The 27,969-nt window shown below is 52.4% G+C and overlaps 1 protein-coding gene across 1 annotated transcript in view; it reads left to right on the top strand.

Annotated features, from left to right (window-relative positions):
• FAT2 (FAT atypical cadherin 2) overlaps positions 1 to 26,819 on the top strand; it is a 67,806-nt gene extending 40,987 nt beyond the window's left edge. The window contains exons 13-23 of the mRNA XM_075543162.1: positions 1,219 to 1,602; positions 6,022 to 6,236; positions 7,172 to 7,309; positions 7,717 to 7,860; positions 12,632 to 12,829; positions 16,848 to 17,658; positions 20,358 to 20,503; positions 22,042 to 22,483; positions 23,725 to 23,848; positions 24,794 to 25,257; positions 26,207 to 26,819. Of these exons, the coding sequence (XP_075399277.1) occupies positions 1,219 to 1,602; positions 6,022 to 6,236; positions 7,172 to 7,309; positions 7,717 to 7,860; positions 12,632 to 12,829; positions 16,848 to 17,658; positions 20,358 to 20,503; positions 22,042 to 22,483; positions 23,725 to 23,848; positions 24,794 to 25,257; positions 26,207 to 26,739 (3,599 nt within the window). The 3' untranslated portion in view covers positions 26,740 to 26,819. The remainder of the gene's footprint in view (positions 1 to 1,218; positions 1,603 to 6,021; positions 6,237 to 7,171; positions 7,310 to 7,716; positions 7,861 to 12,631; positions 12,830 to 16,847; positions 17,659 to 20,357; positions 20,504 to 22,041; positions 22,484 to 23,724; positions 23,849 to 24,793; positions 25,258 to 26,206) is intronic.
• The last annotated feature ends 1,150 nt before the right edge of the window (positions 26,820 to 27,969 follow it).

Genomic DNA, 27,969 nt, shown 5'->3' with positions numbered 1-27,969 from the left:
CCTGGTTTTAGCTGCTGATATTGAGCTTCTCTGGAATCTCTTCCCACAGATGTAGTCAATTTGATTTCTGTGTGTACCATCTGGAGAAGTCACCTGTAGTCCCCTTTTGTGTCTTTGATAAAGATATTTGCAATGAAAAGGTAGTTGGTCTTGCAAAATTTGGTCATATGATCTCCAGTTTCATTTCTATCACCAAGGCCATATTTTCTGACTACTGTTCCTCTTTGCTTCTAACGTTTTCGTTTCAGTTGCCAATAATTTTCGATGCATCTTGATCAATTTTAGATGGAAGAAGTTGGTAGAATTCTTTGATTTCTTTATCACTTGCTTTAGTGTTTGTTGCTTACATTTGAATATCATGTATATTGACTAGACTTCCTTATATTCACATAGATATTCCCCAATCACGGGCAGCATCTCCATGATAGATCTTGAAATGTCCTTTTTGACCCCGACTGCAAAATCATTCCTCTTGAATATCATCAGTGGCATAGTAAACCATATGATCACCCAGTTCAAATGGCCAATACCAGTCCATTTCAGCTCACTAATGCCTCAGATGATCAATCTTCATGTGTTCCACTTCACTTTGACGACTTCCGATTTTCCCAGATTGAGAAATTTACTTTGTCTATTACAAGTTCCAATGATTACTAGATGTCTGCAGCTGTTTCCGCTGTTTTGAGTAGTGCCCCATCAGCAAACGGAGATCCCCAAGGCTTTCCTGTGTCAACAGAATTCTGGTGGCCTCTACTTTGAGAAGGGAGTTCTTCCTCAGCCATGTTTGGAATGCCTTCCAGACTCATTTCCCAGCACTGTGCCTGAGGACGCTGGCGACGCTGGGCTGCTTACCCGCGGAGTTGGCAGTATCTGACAATGCCCTGCTGCTGTTCAGAAGGTTTTAAGTGGCAGGTTCCGCAGAAGCGGAAAGCTGATTCCTTCTTCGCTGTCTGTTCTTAGTCTGGAAACGCCACTGACACCTGTTCACCTGGGTGGCCCTTCTGGCATTTGAAATACCAGGGACAAAGCTCCCAGCATGCCAGCAACATGCAATCCACCACAGTATGAAAACGTGACAGGCAAGCGTGACCCATTCAATTAGCCTCTGCATATTATCCGTATGGAGACCCCTCTCCCAAGCGCTTCTCACTGAAGGGTTCGCCACAGGCAGAGCCTGTGAGGGGCCTCAGTATCACCATGCCTCCGTCTCCCCCACAGGTGCCAATGCCCAGGTGGTGTACTCTCTGCCGGGCTCCGCTGATGGGCACTTTTCCATCGAGGCCACCACTGGCGTGATCAGGCTGGAGAAGCCGCTGCGAGACAGGCCGCAGGCTGTGCTGGAGCTCACGGTCCGTGCCTCTGACCTGGGCACACCGACTCCGCTGTCCACACTGGGCACCGTCACCATCTCCGTGGTAGGCCTGGCTGACTACCTGCCGGTGTTCCTGAGCACGGAGCACAACGTGCGGGTGCCCGAGGACGTCCAGCCGGGCACGGAGGTGCTGCACGTGGCTGCCCTCACTCGCTCCGGCGCGGAGAAGACGGGCTATGGCATCGTCAGTGGGAACCAGGAGGGCCGCTTCCGCCTCGACGCTCGCACAGGTGAGGCAGCGCGCACATATACGCGTCTGCACGCACGCCCCGACACGGGATGAGAGGGCCTGCTGGGGAGGACCAGCAGATGTCTGTCCACACCGCCCACTCACGAAGCTGTCCTCCACTCCCTGCGTCTATTCACGTGCCTTCTTCCAACTTGGGCCTGGCTGAGTGGGGAACCCCCCTTGTCCACTCTCGTCACCGCCCCCCACCCCAGGACTGGGTGCTCGGGCCCTCGGGGACCCAATTCCTCAGGCATGTCTTGAGGCTTCCTGGGCTCAGCGCAGCTCTGGAGGTGAGGCTCGATTGACCCTCGGCCACCGAACCCGAAACACTTGCTGGAAGCTGGTGCTTGTGCAGCTCAGGAAAAGGCTGCCAGCCTCGTTCCAAGATCTGAGCATCCATGCATGTTCTCACCTTCTCACAGGAGAAGGGTCTAGGTCAGCTTCACAGTTACCTGGAGGGGTCTCCCACATGGCACAGCGCTGCCCCCCTGTGCCAAACCCCAAAGCCCAAGCAAGACTACTGCCATGGACCAAGTCGATGTTGACACACAGCGACCCTATAGGACGGGGCAGAACTGCCCTTGTGAGTTTCCGGCACTGTAGCTTGACCCGAGAAGAAAGGGTGTCTTTTGTTTTTTAATCATTTTATTAGGAGCTCATACAACTCTTATCACAATCCATACATACATCAGTTGTGTAAAGCACATGTGTATATTCATTGCCCTCATCATTCTTAAAACATTTGCTCTCCACTTAAGCCCCTGGCATCGGGTTCTCATTTTTACCCCTCCCTCCCCGCTCCCCTCTCCCTCATTAACCCTTGATAATTTATTAATTATTTTGTCATATCTTGCCCTGTCTGATGTCTCCCTTCACCCAATATTCTCTTGTCTGTCCTCCATGGAGGAGGTCACATGTAGATCCTTGTAATAAGTTCCCCCTTTCAAATCCACCTACCCTCCACCCTCCCAGTATTGCCCCTCACAGCACTGGTCCTGAAGGTATCATACGTCCTAGATTCCCTATGTTTCCAGTTTCTATCTGTACCAGTGTACATCCTCTGGTCTAGCCAGACTTGCTAGGTAGAATTCGGATCATGATAATTGGGGATAGGGGGTGGAGGAAGCATTTAGGAACTAGAATAAAGTTGTATGTTTCATTGATGCTTCATTGCACCCTGACTCATTTGTCTCCTCCCCATAACTCTTCTGTAAGGGGATGTCCAGTGGCCTACAAATGGGCTTTGGGTCTCCACTCCGCACTCCCCCCCTCATTCACTATGATAAGAGTTTTTTTTGTTCTGATGATGCCTGATACCTGATCCCTTTGACACTTCGTGATCGCACAGGATGGTGTGCTTCTTCCATGTGGGCTTTGTTGCTTCTGAGCTAGATGGTCGCTTGTTTACCTTCAAGCCTTTAAGACCCCAGACGCTGTATTTTTGATAGCTGGGCACCATCAGCTTTCTTTGCCACATTTGCTTATTCACCACTTTGTCTTCAGCGGCTGTGTCAGGAAGGTGAGCATCAAAGAATGCCAATTTAATAGAAGAAAGTATTCTTGCATTGAGGGAGTACTTGAGTGGAGTCCCAATGTCCTTCTGCTACCTTAATACTAAACCTATAAATATATGCACATAGATTTATTTCCCCTTCCTCGCATATAAATGTATTTGCATATGTGCATGTCTTTATCTAGACCTCTATAAATGCCCTTTGCTTCCCAGCTCTTTCCTCTATTTCCTTTGACTTTCCTCCTGTCCCACTATCATGCTCAGTCCCCACCAGGGTTTCTGCAATTCCTCTTGGTTGCATTACCCTTGATCATGCTCTACCAGGCCTCCCACACCCTCCTCACTACCGATTTGGATCACTTGTTGTTCCCTTGTCCCTGGGTTTGTTAACACCACTACCTTTCCCCCCATGTCCCCCTCTCCCATGTCCCCCGGAACTGTCAGTCCCGTTGTTTTCTCCTCCAGATTGTTCATCCAACCTATCTTATTCAGACAGACCTGCAGAGATAATAACATGCACAAAAACAAGACAGAGCAAAACCAAGCAACAATATACAACAAACCAATGACAAGACAAAACACAACAAGAACGAAAAGCTTGTAGTTAGTTCAAGGATTGTTTGTTGGCCTTTAGGAGTGTTTTCCAGTTCAGTCTGTTGGGACACCACGCCCTGGTCCCAAAGTCCACCTTCAGCATTCCCTGGGGAACTCAATGCTCCATTCCCTTGCTGTTCTGTTGCACCCCCTTAGTATTTTGCCTCAGTGTGGTGGGATCAGATCGGGTGCAATTCTCACACTGTGTCTCTGGTGGTGTCCCCTGTAGGGCTATGGGTCAGTGAAGGACGCCATGTCTCATAATGGGGCCGGCCATGTGGTCCTCTCTGTGGACTGGCTGCTCTATTTGGGAACATAGTCCTCACAGCCTGGTAGGTCAGGATGTGCTCCACTCTCTCCTCCTCCCCTTTCATCTGCTCCTGTATGCTCTGATCAGATATGTCCCTCTCCCGGAGCTGCAAATTCAATGCCGTCCTTTGAAATACATTCTTCTGGGGGGAGGGGCAAGGGTCCACTTAGTAGTTGGGATTGAGGCAGCCTCCCCCCCCCACCCCCCAGACCTCTCCACTGGTTCGAAAGGATGTCTTTCTCTCACCAACTTCCTACACAGCCCTCGTATCATTCAGCGGTGCCTCCAACACGTGTGCATTGCATGCACCTGAAACGCACAGCGTAGGCGGCGCATGCTGCAGCACCGTCTTCTGTAATTATCCGCATTTCACCTCTACGCTTCGCCCCACGCCAGTCACTGCGGAGGGATTTCAAAGCCAACCCTAGACATCTCATTCTTCACCCACGAGCCCTTCAATGGGTCCAGTTGGCACCATAGTGGCTCCTGCACGTGGTGACCTTGTGGGTGTCAGAGTAGAACTGTGTGTCAAAGGGTTTTTAAAGAACTGATTTTTCTGAAGGAGGTAGCCACGCCTCTCTTCCAGGGTCCCTGGGTAGACTCAAGCTGGGGCCCTTGTGTGTTTGCTCTTTTAAACCTGATCGAACTCACTGCAGTTGGAGTCCATTATGACTCACAGACTAGATCTGCCTCATAGGGGTTTTATGCTGCACATCTTTTACTTTTTGTCTTAAATAAATCATTTTGGGGGACTCTTACAGCTCTTACAATAATCCATACATCAATTGCATCAATCACATTTGTACATATGTTGCCACCATCATTTCCAAATATTTTCTTTCTACTTGAGCCCTTTGTATCAGTTCCTCTCTTTTTAAAAATCATTTTATTGGGGGCTCATAAAAGTCTTATCACAATCCATACATACATCCATTGTGTCAAACACATTTGTACATTTCTTGCCCTCATCATTCTCAAAACATTTGCTTTCTATTTGAACCCTTGGTATCAGCTTCTCATTTTTCTCCTCCCTCCCTACTCTCTCCCCATGAACCCTTGATAATTTATATATTATTATTATTTCTTTGGACGTCTCCCTTCACCCACTTTTCTGTTGTCTGTCCCTCAGGGAGGGGGTCATATGTAGATCCTTGTTATCGGTTCTCCCTCAAAGCTGTACATCTTTATGGAAGCACACTGCTAGGCTATTCTCCCATAGAGAGTGAGTCCAAACTGCTCACCTTTTGGTTAGCAGCAGGCTGCTTTAACCCAGCTTGTATGGACTGTTAATTGCCACTTGGTCGATTCGAACCCATAGTGATCCTATATAGGGCTTCTGAAATGGCACATTTTTCCTGGAGAAAATAGCCTCATCTTTCTCCTGCATAGTAGCTGGTGGGTTTGAACCACCAACCTTCTGGTTAGCAACCCAATGCCTGGTTCACAGGATCATCGCCATTAGAAGTGATAACATTTTTCTAATCTGTTCATTCCTCATTCACTTACTAGCTGGAATTCTTTTTTTAAGGATCTATTTTCTACCTTTAACTATTTGGTTATTGAGCCAAGGAACGATGGGCCCTTGCCCTTTTCTATTCCAGTTTTCAGAATAATAAGTGTGTGTCCTAATAGTGGATTGAACAGCTTGGGCTATTATTAAGCTCTTTGTGTAATCTCAGTTCTGTCGCTTACTGTCCGATGAACATCAATCGACTAATCTGGAAAAGGGACATCAGTGATTCTTCCTATTTTATAAGATTATTGCAATTTAATTGGGACACATTTACTATTACAGGTTTCATTGAGATTTCAATGACATGTTACAGAAAGTATATGCTGGGGAAACACTGCTTTGGAGCATGATACTGAAGATGGGGGAAGGAGACTGCTTTGCGAGAAGCTCTGTTGAGCTGTCTCTACTGGGACATTGCTCAAGATTTCTCAGGCCTCTTCCTCTGGGGTTCCAATGGCCTCACTGCTACCCTCACCTCTTGCTTCTTCAGGGATCCTGTATGTCAATAGGAGCTTGGACTTCGAGACAAGCCCCAAGTACTTCCTGTCCATCGAATGCAGCCGAAAGGGCTCTTCCTCCCTCAATGACATGACCACAATCGTAGTCAATGTCACTGATGTCAACGAACACCAGCCCAGGTTCCCCCAGCACCTGTACAGCGTGACGGTCTTGGAGAATGCCTTTGTGGGTGACATTGTACTCACGGTAAGGACTCCAGCCTTGTTCTTTGTTGGGCAGGGACTCAGGGGTGGACTCTCGCCCCCACCCCACCTCACTCACACACACACACACACACACACACTCACACCTAGTCAGCTATGAACATGGATTTATTTATCAAGTTAACACCCTGTGAACTTGACTCTTGATGGCTAGCCAGTTGGCCAAACTGCTTCTCATGACATAGTGTCTCAGGGTGGGGCTTGATGTGATTGGCTACTGATAGAGTGGGACAGGGGACTCTCACGCTTAGGAGAGAGAAGAGCAGAGACAGCCCCCAGTGGGCTGCCAGAGGCTCAAGTGCCTGCAGAGGGCCTGGTCACAGGGACTGATACGAGTGCCAGTGAGCAGGGGTGGGGGCTGGGGAAACCCTAAAAACCACCCCTTTGCCTTAAGTAAGTCATTGCTCTCTCCTGCGATGCAGGAAAGCAGCCTCCACGTCAGGGGTCCTCAAACTTTTCAAACAGGAGGCCAGTTCACTGTCCCTCAGGCTGTTGGAGGGCCTGAGTATAGTTTAAAAAAATACTATGAACAAATTCCTATGCACACTGGACAAGTCGGCTGCTAAGCAGGACAGGCAGCGGAAGCAAAAACACCCAGTGGGCTGGATAATTGTCCTCGGTGGGCCGCATGTGGCCCGCGGGCCATGTTCGAGGACCCCTGCTCCACCTCCCACGACCCCCAGCCCCCTGCCGGAGTGAGTGAATGGTGAATGACTGGACCAACAAGTGAACGGTGGCATGTGGAGCTCCTAGCAGGATGTGAGTGAAGAGACTCACTCAGCAGGGATGGGTGTGGCCCAGGGACTGCCGACCCAATGCCAGGGGCAGGGCCACACCTGTCTCCCGTGTGTTTCCAGGGGCCAGGATTCCATTCTGGTCCCTCATATCCCCCATTCACAGCCCACCTCCCCCCTGTAGGTGTCAGCCACCGATGAAGATGGGCCCCTCAATAGTGCCATCACCTACAGCCTGGTAGGCGGGAACCAGCTGGGACACTTCTCCGTCCACCCCAAGACCGGGGCACTCCAAGTGGCCAAGGCCCTGGACTGGGAACAGGTGAGTCATGGGGAGTGGCCCCAACTCACCTCGCCAGAGCACCGAGATGCCCCCACTGCTCTGTTGTCATCATATGGCAATGATAGCCACTATGTGCTGGGCACTTGCTCTGTGACAGACACTTTGATCAGTGATTTACATGCATTATCCCACTTGACTCTGAAATCAGTCCTAAGCAATCACTGTTATTTTCGGAGAGGCTTAGACACCGGTCCATGGTTACACAGCTACGAAGTAGCTGACTTAGAAATCATTTCTATTTCTGTCTGACTCAGAACCTGAGCCCTCTATACCAGGGGTGGGCAACAGGGGCGGGCACAGAGTACTGTCTCAAAGACATTAGATATAAGGCAGGGGTTAGAACTGAGGGCCTCATTGCTAACCCTCTACTGGGCATCTCTGCACAGACTTCCAGCTACTCACTGACGCTCCGAGCCACAGACAGCGGGCGGCCCCCACTCCACGGGGACATAGACATCGATGTCCAAGTGATTGATGTCAACGATAACTCCCCTAGATTCTTCCAGCTCAACTACAGCACCACTGTCCAGGTAAGGACAAACTTCCAGATAGGCCCTGAGGCCTGTCTTCCTCCCTGTCCTTCCAGTGGTATCAACAAGTCCTTCTTGCCCACTGATAGCCCCAAAGGCAACACACCCCGCTGAAGGGAATTGTGGGCTGTCTAAACCATCAGGAATCAGGCTATGTATCTCCCATAGGCATTGTCTTATCCCAGGCTGACAACAACCATGCAGAGTAGAGAGTACCCAGCTTCCAGATTCTTGGAATGGAGGCACAGGAAAGCGCCACATCTAACAGGTGGCAAACTTGCAAGGAAATCCCAGGGGCTTTCCAGAGCCCAAGCTATTCCCACCACACGGTGGTGGGTAAGAGGTTTTGGGAGAGAGCCCTGGAGTCCATGGGGAATTGTCAGGAATGGCGGAAGGAGAGGGAGATAAAGACGCCGAGCCCCGGGCCCAGCTTCAGCTAGGGCTGCTCTGCTTGGACCTGTTTTATGTGTTAGGGTCCGAAGAAGGACGCTTTGACTGCAAAGAGCAGAATACCGGACTAGAAGTGCATTGAGTCATAAAGGTGTATTACTTCTGGATGGGCAGTCCCATTCCAGAGTTGGGAGTTTCGGCAGGAAAGTGGTGTCCGGGCTCCGTGTCATCCTCCCCGGAGCTCCCTCGCCTTCTCCTTCAGGGTTGCAAGGTGGCCACTGTAGCTCCAAGCGTTCCCCTCCTGGTCACGCCTTATCACAGGCAACCAGAAAGGGATTCTCCAGCATCATCCATTTGCTTTAGGACCATGATGAGGAACACTGGTGGCAGAAGAGCCTAACACATGATAAAGAATAGAGTTGTCAATCAATGGAAAAAGCAACCATTACTCAGTTTGATGTTGAGGAGATGGGACCTTTGGATAAAAGGCCAGTCAGAACGCACATGACATCAGAAATGACAATACGTAGTGGATAAAGGGTTGAACTTCAGAAGGACGCCATCTTGAATAGACTCTGAAAATATCACTTAATACGTAGCTGACATCCATAAGGGAAGGGTCTTTCTAGGCATAAAAGCAACGCAACAAAAATATAAAGGAAAATGTTGATTTGGTTACATAAAACTCTCTGACATTTGTGTGATTGAAATCAGCATAACATTTGAGAACAATTAAAATAGACCCCCACGATCACGCAGGCCACAGGGCAGATATAGTCACTGCCTCTATTTGAGGTGAGTTACTGTGAGATGGCGTGAAGGAAATGTGTGACCTCCTCCAGCTTCACAAGGGGGCAGCGGGAGGACAATCAGCATCAGCGTCAGCCCAAGGCCGATCCCTCCAAGGTTCAAGTCAAACATGCCTCCATCTGCCAACCCTTTTGCTAGTGCTGATACTAATCACCTCTCCAGAATTCACTGTATCGGCCACACAGAACTCACAGGCAATACTCACAGCCATGAGGTTTATTAGAAAGCAACAGGTCACCATTTAGGATCAGAAATGGTTGGAATACAGTTCTTGAATCAGGAGAGCCTCCATTCAGCCAGGCCCACAAATACACCTCTCTCCAGCATTGGGCCTTTCAGCCACGATGAACCTGTCAGAGAAAGTGTTACAAAGTTCTTTTAGTTCTGTTGATTATGTGGACTGAAGCACCCTGCTCTGCCAGCAAGCTTCAGCCCAAAGGCATTCAGCTCTCGCTCCATGGGCCAACAAACCTAGTTCCCTAGACAAGTGCTCAGAAGCATGCCACTCTGCCAGCAAGCTTGCTGCCTGAAGACACCCAGTGTTTTCTCTCGGAGGACCAGGAAGCCCATCGCTGTTTGCTGCCAGCCTCCTTGTTCTGCTTCTTGCCATCTCCTGCTGTCTCTCACTTCACAGCACTCTGTCTCCTGGATTCAAGAAGCACAGGGCAGGGATCTTTGGTTCAGAGGACATGCTCTACTCCTGGTTCTTCTTTCTTGATGGTAATGAGGGCCTCGGTTCTGTCTCTGAAATGGCTTGTTCTAAGCCTAGTCGTATGGCAAAACTGGCCAATTGCTCTGTTAGGGTTCCATACACCTTATTTACATGGTCCCACCTAATGAGGGTGTCATACACATTTTTAAAATCATTTCATTTTATCGAACAACTCTTATCAGAATCCATCCATCCATCCATTGCACACACTTATTAATAGTGCTAGCAAGCTAACCATTCCCTTTGTGGACCACAAGCACCTCATATTTACATTGTCCTGTCCAGTTGCTTAGTTGGAGTCAGAAAGACTATAGCCAGAGGGGCCATATCCCTGCAGTTACTGATACAGGGAAGGAGAGGCTGGGGTCGGGGGTCCCGGTATGCAGACCTGATCATCATCGACCCGTGTGCGTAGACATGGCCATTTCCATTATTCAGAGGCTGTTCTATAAGATCTGCTGCATGGAACCTCATCCTACCTCGCTGAGGAATCTGCTTTGATCAAAGAAGGGTTCATTTTAGAACGTCCACCTGGTAGACTTCTCCAGCGTCTGAATTGAGACCCTGTCCTGCTCCCTTAGCTAGCTAGTGCTGCGTAACAAAACGGCAATCCCTAAGTGGGTGGCTTTCAGAAACAGGGATTTCCTTTTCACATTCTAGAGGCTCAGCATCCACATGAAGGTGTGCAGTGTCTGGAGCGTGCTGGCGATGCGTGCACGCCTTTGCTTGGTCAGGCCCTCGCCTGGCGCCCATCTGCCGTGGTGGATGGATGTCTGAGTCTTTTCTGCTCTTCTCTAAGATACCACTCAGAAAGGATTAGAGGGAGACCTCCCTACTCTGGTATGATGTTGTCAGCATAAATCCCCCCTGCATCCAAGCAGGGTCCCCTTTACAGGTGCAGGGGTTAGGGCTTTCACATCTCTTCGTTGTTGTTACTGTTGCTGTTAGGTGCCATGGAGTCTGTCCCGGCACAGAGTGACCCTGTGAACAACCGAATGAAGCACTGCCTGGTCCTGCGCCTGCCTCACAATGGTTCTTAGTTCAAGCCCATTGCCGCAGCCACTGTGTCAGTCAGTCTTGTTGAGGGTCTTCCTCTCGTCCTCTCTTCTCTTTTTTTTTCATTCAAAAGCACTGTTTTATTAAGGGGCCCGATTGTAAAACCAACCATGGCAGACACCTTAGTTCATCCTTCTAATAAGCCCGTTGCTCTGGTCTTCCCTGTTGCCTGCATCTCCGCCTTCCCCCTCGTGGAGAAGATCCTTGAAAAGGCCACAGGAAGTTATTTGCGTCTTTGAAGCGTTTCCCCACAGTGCACTTTCATGAATGCGACCTCCGTGCAGGTGGTGCCTTATTGACCAAGAGACTGGGCAATCAGAGCGCTACCTGTCAGGGCCATACGCTTCTTATTGATTGTGCCATCACCACGCTCGTACGTGAGTTCATTCGCCGACTTCAGGTCTGGGTGTGGTTGGGTATGGGTGGGTGCATCGTCTGGCTCCACAATCCCCGGCAGGTTCACTGAAGCCTCGCTCAGCGTTACGCAGGTGCCAGTGACAATCTGGCGAAGGCGAAGAAGCCGCAACATTTTTCAAACCTTTGAGCTCACACCATTGACACCTCTGATCCGGAAAACAAATGTCACCAGTGTGGGCTCTCCGGTCACATAGAAGTTGCCCGCTTTTCTTGCCATCCGAGTCGTTCGGATTGCAGTTCTGTCCATCTGCCTGAGTTCCTTGTGATCATGCCTGGCTTTCTCGTAGATCAGCTTCCTCCTTGCCTGTCGAAGCATCTTTTGGGCAAACTTCTTTCTCAGGTATTTGATCCTTAGTTCTGTGAAATTCCTTCACTTTTTCCTAAGGGTCTCTGGAACAGCAGGACCTTCTTCTTCTCCAAGACACCCTCCTTGATTCCAGCCCGCTTAAAAAAAAGAGGCGGGCCTTCCCCTTTTCCACGCCCCTCGACTGCCCTGTACATATCATTGGAAGGCTCATTCCCACCCACGACAAATGCTCGTCCTTCAACCACAAACAGCGCAGTCCATCTCGTCTCAGGAGGCCACGCCTGCTCTGAGAGTGTGCCCTCTCACCCTTGAGCAAAGGCAGGTTTGCAGGAAGGGAGAAGGGCCACTGGATAGAGAATGATTTATGATTCTGTGTGGATAAAAATTTGATGCTCAAAAGCGAGTTTAGCATTGTCATGGAGTAACTGGAACCCCCACATTACAGGACAAACACGGAAATGATCCTGGGTTGTTTGAACATGTGCTGCACTGGTCCTCTTTGTAGGAAGCTATTTCTAGGTGTGCAATTGACCCCACAAATCACAAAGTCCCCACATGAGAGCCCAAACCAAACACCAACCTAGTCACCATCTTGTCAGCTCTGACACAGTGACCCCATCGGTGCAGAGTGGAGCGTCACTCCATATGGTGTGGGTGGCTTTGACCTGTTAGAAGCAGATCACCAGCCCTTTCTCCCATGGTGCCTCTGGGCGGATGGCCTGATTGTGTCCCCTAGACACTCTTGACAGGCACTACATATGGTAGCTTCTATACAGGAACGGTCCACTGTGTGACCTTGGGCAAGTCCCCACTGTGTAATAAGGAGGAGAACCTTCTAGTCTCTCAGGGCCCTGCAAGCCCCAGCAGGCTGTGTTTCTAAGACACCCCCACCCCCTACTGGTGTAGACTGACACAGGTCACCACTGGACTCAAAGCGAAGGTGACTAGGTGAGTGTGAACCTGAGATCCGAGCCTAGCTGGGGGGCAGTCGGAGGGCCATGTCTGTCCGGGTGGAGGGGGCCCAGGAAGGTGTGAGCAGAGCAGCCAGGAGTCATTCTTCGGTTTCCTCTCACTGTCAGGAGAACTCTCCTATCGGCAGCAAAATCCTGCAGCTGGTCCTCAGCGACCCGGACTCTCCAGAGAACGGCCCTCCCTTCTCCTTCCGGATCACCAAGGGGAACACGGGCTCAGCCTTCCATGTGACCCCAGACGGGTGGCTGGTAACCACAGAGGGCCTGAGCAGAAGGCCGCAGGAACGGTTCGAGCTTCAGATCGAGGTGGGTGTGCCAGGAAAGGTGCGGCCATGTGTCTGCGGTGCGGACAGTGTTCTGTGGGGCACTTGCTGTGGACCAGCACTAGGCTACCTGCTCCCCGTGCTCCCAAGGACAATCAGAGGCACGTTTCTTTAAACCCCAGTGCCCTGACCACAGAGCCCCCGTGTTTCAGCCCCACACGGCATCCCGGCAGAATGCCCACCCTCCACCGGGACCTCCTGGAGATTGGTCAAGGCAGCTCTCTGACCTCCCCAGCTAGCAAGCCCTTCCTCACAGAATTCCGTAGGGCCCAAGCGAGAGCATGCTGATGTGTGGGAGGGGGGTGGGGTGTTACAGGGGAAAGATGAGGTTTTCTACTCTTGTCGGTACGATTCTATGATGTCCTGTAGGGTCACTGAGTTGGCAGTGAGCAGGGTTATGCTAGTGGTGGTATGATTGCCCCAAAGAACACTGTATCCCTTAGGACAAAGTGGAATGCTCTCAGGAAGGGGGGGTGGGGAGATTGAGACTATAAGTCTTTATAAGAATAGAAAGCCTCATCTTTTCTCCCTTGGAGCAGCTGGTGGACTTGAACTGCTACCTTGCAGTCCATAGCCCAACATGTAACCCACACGCCAGCCGGGCTAGGCATATAGCAGAAAACAAAAAGAAGATGGTCTTTTTCTCCAGGGATTTTCATTTCATATTGTGATGACAAACTGAGGTCAAACATCTGATGAAAGACATACCATCTTTATAAATTATGATATGGGACTAAAATGAGAGCGTCAGATGGCACACGGACATGTATCCAGCCTCTCAAGGAGGGGACCTCTGAGCTGAGGGCCAAGGGGCCAGTCCTGGGAAAGGTGCACAGGAAGGTGTTCCGAGCAGGTTAGGAAAGCCCTGCGTTAGGAAAAACGCGAGTGGATTGACCTGCGGCAATGTTCACGGGTCAGAGCACAGTCAGCAGTGGTGGGAATGATGCCGGGCCTCCCGGCGAGGGCGACCATCTGATTGAAACCCAAACGGGACATACTTGAGAATGCGAGATCCACAGCATGTGGAGATTGAGACTGCCCTGGGCCAACCTGACTGTTCCAGGCATGCCCTTGAGTGGATTCTGATTCATGGTGACCCTATAGGGCAGGTAGAACGCCCCCTGTGGGTTTCCAAAGTGGTAGCTGCTTATGGAAGTAGAAAACCTCCGCTTTTTTTTTTTTTAACAATTTATTGGGGCTGATACAATTCTTTTCACAGTTCATACATATACATGCATCAATTGTATAAAGCACATCTGTACAGTCTTTGCCCTAATCATTTTTTTCTCTTTTCTTCTTTTACATTTTATTAGGGACTCAAACAACTCTTACCACAATCCATACATATACATACATCAATTGTATAAAGCACATCCATACATTCCCTGCCCCAAACCTCCGCTTTCTCCAGTGGAGCAGCTGGTGGTTTCAAACTGCTGGCCTTGCAGTTAGCAGCCTAGTGGGTGACCCACGATGCCACCAGGGCTCCCTGGCTGACCTAACTGCGAGCCTCGGTAATGCTCCTGGATTCCCAAAGTAAAAGATGTTGAGGAGAGTTCTCAAGCAGGAAAGCGACCACTCCCATGTCCTGAGAGACTCCTTTGTGAAAGTTTACAGAGAATTGAGGATGGCAGGAGTGGGTGAGGAAGACTATGTATGACAAGCCAGCCCACCGGAGATGGAGCGGATGGCGAAGCTGTAAGATGTGGGACATCTTTTGGAGGCACGTGGATGGGAGCTGGTGACGGGTAGGGTGCGAGGGAAGGACAGCAAAGACAAGCATCGGGAAGACTTCTAGACCCCAGCTTCCATGAAGAGTAGGCGGTAGTGCCATGTCTGCAGCTGGGAAGACTCGGGAGGGAGTAAGGACAGCAGAGGGGGTGAAATGACGGCTTGGCTTTGCAAATCTTTGTTTCAGGTTTCCCAAGCCCTCTCAGACTTAGGAGCAGTCTGCATCTCACACGAGGGGCAGTTACTTTATTTCTTGGCATAATTTGTAAAGATTATACCTCGTCCATTCATAAGTGATCTGTCTTTCAAGAATTTATTGAGGCCCTGCCATGCTCTGGGTCCTATGCTAGCTGCCAGGGATGTAGCAGGGGACACGAAGCCTGGGCTTTGAGCATCATCTGTATGGCTCCTCCCGGGCCATGGATACATTTGCCTCCGGAGAGAGAGGAGGGAGTAGCATCCTGCCCTCTGTATTCTCAGTCCAGGCATAGGGCATGGCCCAGCCAGGCACTCAGGGATTACATCATCCCTGCCTCTCGTGGTCAGCCGGATTGCCACTTCCATTCAGTGGGGGGCACTACAGACCAGCAAAAACAAAGTAAATAGAAACCTCACAGGCTGTGGACACTGATCCCTGGGTGATAGTCAGAAGTTTGAAGGTGATAATCGAACGTTTGAAGGTTTGAGCCCACCTGCAGGCACCCAGGGGAAAGGCCTGGCTATCAGCCTGGGAAGTCCCCACTGGGCCTGGTGTTGCTGCGACACACTCCGACGGAGGTCCCCATGGGCCAGAATCCTGGTGATGGCCACTGTGCGCGCGTGCCTGTTTATGGCCATAGATACAAGTTCTAGTTCTACCCGGCTCTTACCTGTTGTGCGCATTTGAAGCATTTCAAAAGGACTGGCACACCATTTGTTCTTGGTGGACGTCGGCTACGTGTCATGACCAGCAGTGTGGATAGTTGTTGGTCTTACTGATATTTCACCCGAGTCACACACGATTCCCTCCCATAGGTGAAATTCTGCAGTGTCCTCGCTCACTTAAAACACTGGGCTGTGTGTGGACACATTTGGTGATGGGTGGCCTGTTTGGGTTGCTCTCCAAAGGCAGGCCTAGGGGAGCCCTGCTCACAGCTGAGGGTGCAGTGAGCTCACCGGGGAGGGGAAGGGAGCACTGTCTTCCCTGAGCCCCGGCAGCCGGTCACAGAGATGTGGCCTCCAATCACAGGAACTGAAATCGATGGGAGAGAAATGTCTTTCTAGAAAATGTGCATTCTTTCCCTTAGCTAAGGTTATGTCACTGCTTCATTAATTGCGTATCTCCCGCCCTCTGGCCTCCCCAACTCACTCCATCACTCAGTGGGCACCACAGACCAGCAAAAAAAGCCGTCAACAACAGTGTGATGTGGCACTTCCAAACTTTTTTTAATAAGGCCCTTGCTTTTGCGGTTCCCTCTGTCCATCCCCTTTCTCAGCCTTCAGGACTCAGCTCCCACATCACCTGAGACAGCCCTCCTAAGACCGGATCTAAATCCGGCTCTTCATTCTCCATTCTCCTGATTTTTTCCAGTGCACCTCCTCGGAGTCAGAGCCTCTTATGTCTGATAACTCATGCATTGCCTCTTCTTCGGAAGATGGCCACATCCCTAGTACCCAGCAGAGGGCTGGCCCAAAGAAGGCACTCAAGAAACATTGAAGCCTGACCCCTCAATCTCCTATGCCAAAGGGGAGTCCCAAAGAGAATCTTCTCTGGGCACTGTGTACAGGACATGCTAAGACACCTCTGGTGCGGAAAGCGACCAGGTCAGGAGGAGGGAGCTGCAAGAGGCAGGAGGCCAGAGCCTGTGACTGGGGAGCTGTAGGAAGAGCCTCAGAGAGGAGACACTAGCGGGGATTGAGCTACACTTGGCCTTCTCCATCGGTTTTTAGAAATCAGTGGTGCACTTGAATTTGACCTCAATTTGGGCGAGGGCGTGAGGGACAGAGATGCGGCTCCCTAAGGAGGCGCCGGTGTTTCCGAGTGGTACAGATGGCTAAGCAGCCAACCAGTTGGCAGTTCTGATCCACCCAGAGGCGCCTCAAAAGGCAGGTCTTTTAGTCAGCTTCCCAGAGGCTGTGTCGTTGAAAACGCTGGTGAACACAGGTCTACTCTGTACACGATGGCCCACTTGATGGCCGGGAGCAACAAGAATGAGACCCGTTCTCAGAGGGGCCAGAGAAGAGGAATTAGTAAGCCTTGTGGGTAATGGTGGTATTGGTGTTGTTCACAGGCATCAGACAGCGGCGTCCCTCCCCTCTCCTCTCTGACATCTGTCAGCGTCTGCATCACGGAACAGAGCCACTACCCGCCCTCTGCCCTCCCACTGGACATCTTCATCAGTGTCGGGGAGGAGGAGTTCCCGGGGGGCATGGTGGGGAAAATCCATGCCACAGACCGAGACCCCCAGGACACGCTCACCTACAGACTGGCAGGAGAAGAGACCCTGGGCAGGCATTTCTCAGTAGGGGCCTCTGACGGCAAGATCATTGCCACCCAGGGACTGCCCCATGGCCGCTACTCGTTTAACGTCACCGTCAGCGATGGAACCTTCACCACCACCGCCGGGGTCCATGTCCACGTGTGGCACGCGGGGAGGGAGGCACTGCAGCAGGCCGTGTTGATGGGCTTCCACCAGGTCAGCCCGGAGGAGCTGGTGAGCGACCACTGGAGGAACCTGCAGAGGTTCCTTAGCAACAAGCTTGATGTCAGACGAGCCCACATCCACCTGGCCAGCCTCCAGCCTGCAGAGGCTGTGGCCGGTGTGGACGTGCTCCTGGTCTTCGAGGGGCACTCCGGAACCTTCTACAAGCTCCAGGACCTGGCATCTGTCATCACTCGCTCCGCCAAGGAGCTGGAGCACTCGGTGGGGATTCGGATGAGGTCAGCCATGCCCGTGGTGCCCTGCCAAGGGCCAAGCTGCCAGGGCCAGGACTGCCAAGAGACAGTACACCTGGAGCCCAAGGTGGGGCCCACCTACAGCACGGCCCGGCTCAGCATCCTGACCCCCCGGCACCGTCTGAGGAAGAGCTGCTCCTGCAATGGTGAGGAGGGGGCCTTCCCCGGGGATGCAGGGAGACTCGGGGTGGGGTCCCAGGGAGAGCCTCCACGGGAGATCGGGGGCGTGTTAACAAGGCCACAACTCCCACTGGACAGGGAGTAGGCGCATAATGACTAGTCATGGCATAACACCCTATTCCTGGCCACTTTGGGGGGGTTGAAAATAAGAATACAAGAAGTGGTTTAGCATTGTGGCAAGGAGTATAGCTAGACCCCGGGATTGGACTTACTCCAAAACTCTCTGCCATCGAGTTGATTCTGACTCTTAGGGTCCCTCTAGAATTGCCCCTTTGGGTGTCTGAGACTGTAAAGCTTTACCGAACCCCAAACCCTCGGAGCACTAGGTGGGCTTGAACCCCTGGCTTTATGGTCAGTAGCTCCATGTGGTGGTGCGTAGCCCACTGTGGTGCCACAGCTCCCTGGCAGCAGGCATCTAATTCTTCCGCTTAGTAGCCCCATGACGCCAGGAAAATCACTTAACTCTTCGTGCCTGTGGGCTGTTGTGGGGAGTAAATCAATATTATATATGAATCTCTTGCTTAGAACAGCACCAAACACATAGCAAGTGCTCAATAAACGTGAGCTGCGACTATTGCTGAGGTCACCTAGTGGCACAAACAGTTAAGCACCAAAAGGTTCAAGGGTCACATCTACTCAAAGTGCCTGGCAAGAAAGATGTGGAGAGTTGGTTCTGAAAAGTCAGTCATGGGAAGCCCTGTGACACCAGTTCTAATCTACACACACAGGTCATCAGAAAGTGGAATCGACTCAGTGGCACTGGCTTGGTTTCGGCCTTGGTACGGTTACTCACATGTACTATGATTACTATGATAGCCCAAGTTCAAATCCTTACACCTTCACTTACTAGAAGGATACATTTTGGGTGGGTTAGTATGGGCTTCTGCGCTTTCGTTTCTGCTCTGCAAAACAGGGAGAATAATAACACGTGCCTCCTGGCATTAGTTAGTTGTCCTTGTGTGGTTGTTGTCAGGTGCTGTCGAGTCGGTTCTGACTCATGGCCACGTTCTGTGCACAACAGAAGGAAAAACTGCCCAGCTCTGGGCCATCCTCACAACTGTGCTTCTGTGTGGACCCATCGACGCGGTCACTGCGTCCATCCAACTCCTCGAGAGTCTTCTTCTTTCTCCATGCCCCTCGACTTCACCAAGCAGGATGCCCTGTACCAAGGACTGGTCTCCTCTGACCGCTGTGGAAAGTGCATGAGACAGAGTCTCCCCATCCTGGCTTCTAAGGAGCTGCTGGCTGTAATTCCTCCAAGACAGATTATTTGTTCCTGGGAGAGTAAATTACATCGTGGGTAGAAAACCCTTAAGCCTTGGTCACCCAACAATGAAGAGCTCAGTTGCTAACTTACAGGGAGGCAGTTCAAGGCCCACTCACTCAGTGGCTCTGCTGTCCTCTGGAAGAGTTTAGTCTAGAAACCCTAGAGAGCAGTTCTACTCTGTCCCCTGGGGTTCCTATGAGTCAACATCAACATGACGGCACCCAGCACTGCCAGCACCCATGCCTGGTCCATAATCACCACCCAACCAGTGGTGGCCTCCATTCCCTTGGTAGCCGACATTGTCCCACCTGCCAGGCCCTGGGTCTCTGTTTTCTACACCTGCCCTCACTCATCCCCTGCACCCATCCTGTTCACTGAAGACAACAGAGAAGACTCATTCCCACGTGGGATCATAAAGAAAGGACTTAGGGTCTCCAACATGCCTTTTTGAGGGGACCCAGTTCAGTCCTGACATTGAAGTGTAGCGATGACATTGGGTTGACTGAAATGCTACCATCTAATAAAACCACACTCTGCCGTCATGTTGATTCTGACTCCGAGTGACCCTATAGGACAGGGTAGAACTGCTCCGGTGGGTTTCTGAGACTGTAACTCTCTATAGGAGTAGAAAACCTTCTCTTTCTTCCTCAGAGTGGCTGGTGGTTTTGCACTGCTGACCTTTTGGTGAGCAGCCCAGAGCTGCTCACCATAACCACTACGCCATCAGGGCTCCTGCCTTTAATGAAGAGCTGGGTAAATCCTGGCAGACTCCACCCTTCAGCCTCAGCTCTTCCTCACACTGCTCTGGAGCATGGTGTCTGAAAAGACTCAGCCCGTGACCCAAACCTTAAGGCCGCTGCTCTGGGCGAGCTCAAGAGCATTGGCAAAAGGAAAACACACCTTCCGCTCACCTTCATCCCTGCCAGGCTTGTCCTTTATGGGTCCAGTCAGTTAAGTTCACTTGCTTCAAAACATGCACATATGCAAACTCTTTTCCAACATCCAACACTACCTCTTTCTTCTTCAAATGATGCCCGAAATAACTTAGAAACCGTGTAAGGTCAAGACTTGGCTCTCCACACTTGCTGTTCCAACTTGATATGCCTGCTGGCATTTCTGACTCGATTCCCACATGCTGCATCGTTTGTGCTCCTAGTTCTGGACCCAGTCTTGGGCCCGTGCAATGGTCCTGGTGGCCACAGGACGGTGTGCAGGGTAGTGACCCCCATCTAGCCGTGGGACCCTAGACAAGAAATCCCCTAGCCAAGGCTCTGTGTCTGTGAAGTGTGAGCAATACACTCCTTGCCACGCGAGGCCTGTATGAGATGAAGCCGGCTCGGTGTACTCTGCGGGGACCAATTGGCACAGAGGTGACACCTCTTGCTGCTTTTTTTGCAGGGACCGCTGTGCGGTTCAGCGGTCAGAGCTACGTGCGGTACCTCCTCCCCGACACCCAGAACTGGCACGTCCACTTCCGTCTGAAAACACTCCAGCCACAGGCCACCGTGCTGCTCGCCAATCGGAGTGTGTCCATCTCCCTGAGGGTAAGGTTCTGCTGGCCTGAGAGAGTCCATGTGGCCTGCCAGGCTCCGAGGGGGTGCATGCGTGCGTGCGTGGGTGGGGGGAGTCTTTGCTTCCCAGGGAGTGCCATTAAAGAGCAGACATTTATTTTCTAGGGTGGGAAGTTGGAATTCAGAGGCGGAGCTCTAAGGGAAGTCTCTCTCTCTCTCTCTCTCTCTGTTGGTTCTGGGGGCAGACCCTTGTCTCTTGGAGCAGTCCCTGGTTGCTTTCTGTGTTAGGCCAGGCTGTCCAAAGAAACAAAGCCAGTGACATGCCTATATCTGTAAGAAAGAGTTTTCTATCAAGAAGGGATCTTACTTCAAGAAAGCATCCCAGCCGAGTCCAAATGAAGCCCAAGGGTCTGATGCTGGCCAGGGCCCTCCGCAGACATATGCACACAGCTTCACACAGAAAGATGAAGCCGGAAGCAGGGAGACCACAGACTGGTGGGTGCAGTGGAAACACGGCAGGGCTCCAACAGCTCTCGGGGCTGGGCAGCCCACATGGGGCCGCCCCTGGGTGCAGGCATAGAGACCCAGCAGGCAGAGAGAGCATTTCTCAGTGTCTCTCTCCCTCTTACACAAAAGGCTCCACGCACATACTCCACCTCAAGGAGGTGTCATCAGGCTACCACTTGATTGACAGGTTGAGGGCCACCCCTACCTTTACCCAGATACTATCCAGTTGAGTTCAAATCTAACTGCCCCACTCAGCCAGCTTCACTGGCCTCTAGCTGCACCCCGTGTGTGCTCATCTCTGCATCTGCTCTGCTGTTTTTAGACCACAGACATGTTCGGTCTAGGACATACCCTACCCTGATAAGGGCCCTATTAAGATCACAGAACCACTCCGCCTTCCCAAATGGAAGCCCCAGGTTAGGATTCTAAAACCTACTGGGGGGACCACAATTCCATCCATAATGGGGCTGGGGTGGGAGGGGGGCTGCCTGGAGGATAGGTAAGCAGGGCTGACAGGCAAAGCAGTCTGCTTGGTTTTGGGGGATGTTGGGTGTAATGCCTGAGCCAAGAGACAGGACATTCCTGCCCTAGACCACCACAGCCACGCCACCTGAAGACACAGGTTGAGTGGACAACCGGAGGCCAGGCTGCTCTCTGGCATAAGAGACACTCTGAAAACAGAACCCGAGATGGATGAGGCTGCTTCACACTCGGGCTCTACCACACTGGCCGACTGGTGTTCCCAAAGCGGAGTGCCAGCTGGCTGCCCAGGGTGCTGGAGTCGGCAGACCCAGCACGGAGTCACAGGGATACATATTTATGAGGATATACATATATACATTTGTATTTTATATTTGTGTGTGTATATATGTATTTACTTGTTGACTGAAATACATGTATTGAGCACGACCATGATGGCAGCTTTGTTCTAGGTGCTTGGGTCTCAGCATCAAACAACACAAAAATCCTTCTTAGAACTTCCATTGTCTGCCAGGGTGGAGACTGACGGTAAACACAAGTCGGAGAGTCACGCAGTTGGTTCAGAAGTGGGTTTTTCTTTTCAGTTGGCTGATGGGATGCTCCAGCTGGAGTATCACTGCCCAGGTGGTTTCCACGGAAACCTGTCCTCCCGGAGCCACGTGAATGACCAGGTGTGGCACACGGTTCTGCTGGAGAAGACACCCACCTCCGCTCGCCTGTGGGTGGATGGCACAGGCAACGACTCCCTGGAGCTCCCAGAGGACTGCGAGGGCCTGGGGCCTAGAAGAGACCTCTTGCTAGGTGGCCTGGTCCCCTCTCTTTCTTCCTCAAACGTCTCCCAGGGCTTTGAGGGATGCCTGGATGCCGTTGTGGTCAACAGAGAGGCCCTGGAGCTGCTGGTCAACGGCAAGAAGGTGGCCCGGGTGCTGGAGATGCAGGCCCTCACCCAGTGCTGCCCCCTCAGGGATGACTGCAGCCAGAACCCGTGCCTCCACGGTGGGAAGTGCTTCCAGACACATAAAGCAGGTAAGGGTGGGGCAGGGCAGGGCCTAGAGGCTTCTCTCGAGACTCTGACTTGGGTAGCTGTGTAGAGTTTGGAATGTCCTGCACATGCCCCATGAGGACAGGGGAGGGGAGAGCCCCAGAGCTCCATTTAGGTGCCCAGGATGCTGGGCGGCTGTGTGAGTGAGGCCCAGGCAGTGTCCAAGGTCATTCGGCTTGTGATCCAGAGACCCCCCTTGTTCTGAGGGCAGATTGACAACGTGGAGGACTCCTGACTCCAAAGTCTCTGGCCCACTTCCCCTTACCATCTTGTTGATAAAGGGTTGGGATCAGCTAAGGCTACACTCGGGGGTGCCAGCAGCCATCCTTCTCCGTCTGAATTTTCTTTCAGATTTTGGGTGGAAGTGGGGCATAAATGGGGCCTCAGGCATAGGGCTGAGTTCATCCCACACTTCGCTGTCCTCGTTGCTGCGTGGGAAACCTCTTATTCCCCTTTCATCTACACCCCATCCTAGTCCCTATCCCAAGCCCATAGGCAAACGATGGCAGATGTTCTTTCTTTTTTTACGATGGCAATTTTTCAATGAGTTCTTGTGACATGGATCTTCGCACTTGCTCAAGGATCAACTTCATGTTCAAGTTGGCCATGGAGAGGTTAAGCTCCAGCTGGGAGCTGAAGGGTATGCAGTTGAAACTCACCTAGCAGCGCTTCACCTGGTGATATGCTCCCGTAAAGATTAAACCAAAGCCAACCAAACCCACTGCCATGGCATCCATGCCAACTCAGCGATCCTGTCGCACGTCCAGCAGTGACGTGGGCAGTCCTAGTCTTTTACTGGGTCAATGAGCCAGGATCCACTCAGTGGCACCAAACAGCACCAGCATTGCGCATATTCTGCTTTATACCCTCACTCAGCCACTTCTTTGTAGCATGCATTCGCCCTGCTGTGAAAGCATGTACGCACCGAGTTTCATCTCTGCTCCGTGTTCCGTGCCATGTCTACTCCACAGTTTTCTTCTACCAAAGAATCCCTGGGCTTTGAATTCCCACCTCCAGCACCAATGTGATGGAGTGAACATCTTCCTACCTGTCCCTTATGAACATGAGTGAGGATTTCCACACACACACACACACACACACACACACACACACACACACACACACACACACACACACACACCATGAGGCCAGAAGGGCCCTTCAATCTGGGGCTTCCTACCTGCCCAGCCTCTGTGTCTTCTCACCCTTCGTCTCGTCGTCTTAGGCTATGTCTGTGAGTGCCCCCCACAGTTCACTGGGAAGCGCTGTGAACAACGGAGGGAGAACTGCACATCCGCATCCTCGGAAGGCGCTTCCTGCAGCTGCCCTTCCCCTGATAGTGGACACAGGTGAGCAAAGGAGAGGCCACTTACCATCGGCTCCTCACCCGGGGCTTGGTACCATTAAGGAATGGCTGGTACACTTTGGTAGGTAAAGCCAACTGAGACCAGAGGATGGGTGCTCCAGCAACCTGCACTTGAGAAACGGCTTCTGGAATGCTACACCTGGACTGCCCCATGGCTCAAACCTTTTCTTTGAGAATGTTATCCAATGTGAGGCAATGGATCGTTGTGGGGCCAAGTTGGGTTCCCGTAATCTATTTATAAAGACTAGCGGGTACCAATAATGCTAGGTGCCATTCCCGGGTCCTTGGACCGTGGCATGCTTGTTTTCTCTTTGGCTAATTCCTTTTTTTGCAGTTAACTTTTTCGTGTGACTTAGATGAAGGTTGATGAGCAGAGCAGAGCTTTATATTCAACAATGGATAGCACTCTGATCCACTCACCCATTGCAGTCCCCTCAGTGCACCCTTGCTTATCCCCCCTCCCCATATTTCCTCTTGGCAGTTCTCCCTCGAGCCTAACCTCTAAATTATGTCCTTGGGTAAATGCTTCCCTTTGATCTTAAATAGCTGGTTATTCTAAGCCCGGGGTGACTTTCGTTACAGACCTGAAGGGTAAGGGCCTTAGTCTTGGGGGTCCCACAGATCTCTGCTTTGAGTTTGATTTCTTCTCCACGCTTTTCTCTCATGCTGCCAAAGATCTCCTAATGTGATCCTATTCAGAGCAGTTGGTAGAGGTAGCTGGGCACCATCTAGCTATTCTGGTCTCAAGGTTGGAGAGTGTACTGAAGTTGATATGTCACTGATTTTTTTTTATCATTCTCTTTTTCTCTTGGAAAGTGGAGAGGGGGAAACTGGAGGGCAGGGGTCTCGATGGCATAGATCTTTGCAAGGGAGGACATGACTGAACAGTACCATGACGCGGTCTCTGATATCTCCTTCTTGTCTTCAGGTGCGAAATGGAAGCAAGAGGTTGCTTGGAAGGACACTGCCTGGTCACTCCTGAGATAACAAAGGGGGCCTGGGGGCAGCAGGAGCTACTGATCATCATAGTGGCAGTACTGGTCATCTTTTCCATTATGGTCATAGTCGGGTTCCTTCTCTACTGCCGCCGTTGCAAGTCCCACAAGCCTGTGGCCATAGAGGACCCAGATCTGCTGGCCAGGAGCATTGGTGTTGATACCCAAACCATGCCTGCCTTGGAGCTTGACCCCTTGAGCACTAGCTCCTGCAACAACCTGAACCCAACAGAGCCCAGCAAGACTTCGCTCCCAAATGAACTTGTCACCTTTGGACCCAGCGCTAAGCAACGGCCAATGGTCTGCAGCGTACCTCCTAGACTCCCACCTGCTACAGCCCCTTCTAGCTCAGACAATGAATCCATCATCAAGAGGACCTGGTCAGGTGAGGAAATAGGTCAGTATGGTCAGAACTCCTTAGCCTCCGGGGTTGATGGATGGGGACATGGAGACCCAAATGCTCCACTATCTGAGGCTCAGAGGCTTTTGCCCACCATCCTGTCTCGTCCCTGGGGATGAGATTAGATGGGGCCTGTGCAAGACCACAGTGCTCGAACGGCTGGGTTAACCACCAGGACTCTGTCCTCAGCCTCTGGGCTCCTTCCAGCCTCATCATGGCCCTGTCCTCTAGATTCCAGGCCATCCCACAGGGCTCGTGCCTATGGAAGAAACAAACCTATGGACCCTGCTGTGGGTGGGTGGGATCTGGAGTGAAGACGGGGCTTCCATACATGCTTTTCTGGGAAGGAAGAAAAGAGACTGGCCACTGGGCATTTCACTTCATTTCCATCTTTGACTCCGACAGAAGTGAATGTGCAAAGCACTATCTTTTCTGACTTATTTGCCCACAGGTCAGCTGGATGTTTACATGCTTTTCTTTAGAGAGAGGGAGCGCAGAACAAGGGCCCATAACCGTGAAACAAATGGCGCAGCACAGCCAACGATTGGGTCGCAGGGCAGAGCTAGGACCAAGGCCTCTTGATCTTCTGACTTCCAGGCCTGGTGGCCTCTCGGCCCCTCTGTATAGACTCCATCCACCTCCTAGTGATGGCGTGTGTCTGACCCCTTCCTCTCCGAGGGAGCTCCCTAAGCCAGCAGTGGGATCGACTGACACTTCCACCCTTCCCTTGCTCACTGGCGAATGGATCCGTGTCACAGAATAGCAAGATGGCTTGGAGCTAGACCTCTGGCCTTGCCTCACCCAGCTGGGCCACCTGAGGCCATACACAGGGACGGGCTGCCCTGCCTCCCCACCTTTGACTGTCCCCTTGCCCCGCTGGGAAACGGGCATCAGCAGAGCCCTCACCAGGGAAACGGGAGGCTTACCCTATCTCGATCTCTTTCAGTGTACCCTGGAGGAACTGCAGTTTGGCCCCCGACTTCCTCCAGGACGGAACGTTGGGAGCACCCCCACTCAGAGATGACCCAGAGCCCTGTGCCAGGCCCCACTCATCACCATGCATCCCAGGCCACGATGCCAGAGCCTACTGTCCTCTATGGGGGCTTCCCCTTTCCACTGGGACTGGAAAACAAGCGGGCCCCCCTCCCGCCCCGTTACAGCAACCAGAACTTGGAAGATCTGATGCCCCCGCGGACCCCCAGCCCCCACGAGCACCTGCTGGACCCTTGTCTCAATGAGTACACAGCCATCAGCTACTACCACTCCCAGTTCCGGCAGGAAGGGGGAGGGCACAGCCTGGCCGAGGCGGGCTACAAGGGGGTGAGCATGCGGCTCAGCCGCGCTGGGCCCTCTTATGCAGACTGCGAGCTGGCGGGTGGACCTCTCGCTGTCCGCGGCCAGCCAAGGGCACCCCCTCACTACGAGGGCTCTGATATGGTGGAGAGTGATTACGGGAGCTGCGAAGAGGTCATGTTCTAGCTCCGTGGTTCTCCGCTGTGGGCAGGGAGCCGCCACGGCCTTTGGTGCCACCGCACTGGGAGGGTGCCGCACCGCACCGCTGGGAGAGACGGAGGGAAGCCCCAGGCTCAGTGCAGGCTGCCAGCCTTGAATATGTGCTCTCCGGGTCCCCAGCCAGTCCTGAAGGTGTCGGGAGGCTGAGGGTCGAGCTTCACAGACTACACGAGGGTCCTCAGGAGGGGAGGACGCACCGAGCAGCAGAGCCGGGAAAGCTGCGTCCTAGCTGGGTGAGACCGGGGGTCTCGGTCACGCGACTGATGGCCATCTCTCAGTCCCCAGGGACAGCGGGCCGAGCCTGGGGGCCAGCTCTTGGAGGATGTGTCCTGACGCAGGCGCAGGTTTGTGTCTGACACACGACCACCACACCTGCTATGAGAGGTGTGCTCCGCGGTCTTCTGTCCCTCGGGGGGCTCAGGGGTCCTCTAGGGTCTGAGAGGTGGTCCACGGTCAGCGGGCACCAAACGTAGCCCGTGCACCGTGACGTCTGTGCGTGGTCACGTTCAGGTGCCTGCTCCACATCATGAGCAGGCGGACGCTGAGATACGAGGAAGAACCAGAGGCCAGAGGCCCCCGGTGAAGCTTCCCAACAGCCCCCAGCGACCACCCGGATTGCAGGGAGCCTGCGTGGCCTGTGCAAGTCACACGGCTGTCCATTCCCAGCTGGTGCCCGCCAGGACCTTCTCCGCGGAAGCATCAGACCTCGTGGGACTCTGGGCTCTTCGGCGCGAGTTTCCCAGACACTTTGGGCCGAAGTCAAGAAGAAACTAGTTCTTCCTTCCGAAACTCTGAGGCACTTTTCAGCCTTGTTGTCTGGATGAGTTTCCCCGAAGGGACATGTCTTCCTTAGACGCAAGGAACTCCCGACTTCCCACTCAGGGCAGGGCTGAGGTCAGGAGCTGGACACTCACGTGTCCAGATGGACCACCCTGCCCTCCCCGCCCCCTCCACCCCAGATGCCTGCCAAGCCAAGTGTTCCCTGCAGTGACTCAACCCTATGCATGGAGGGTCAGTGTGGGCAGGCGTTTACATACGTGGGCATGCGTGTACAGTAAATGTGTGCACCTGTGTGAACTGTATGTAGCCAGGAGGGGTGGGGACCAGAGCCCCTACACCGCCCGCCTGCATCGCCTCATCACTCCCTCCCCGCCATCTTTCCCTCCTCTGGTCCACTGCCGTTTCACATGTGCTGTT

The sequence above is a fragment of the Tenrec ecaudatus genome, chromosome 2 (assembly GCF_050624435.1).
Source record: "Tenrec ecaudatus isolate mTenEca1 chromosome 2, mTenEca1.hap1, whole genome shotgun sequence".
NCBI classification, from domain to species: Eukaryota; Metazoa; Chordata; class Mammalia; order Afrosoricida; family Tenrecidae; genus Tenrec; species Tenrec ecaudatus.
Note: the sequence above shows the minus strand (reverse complement) of the source record. Positions and strands in the feature narration are given on the sequence as shown.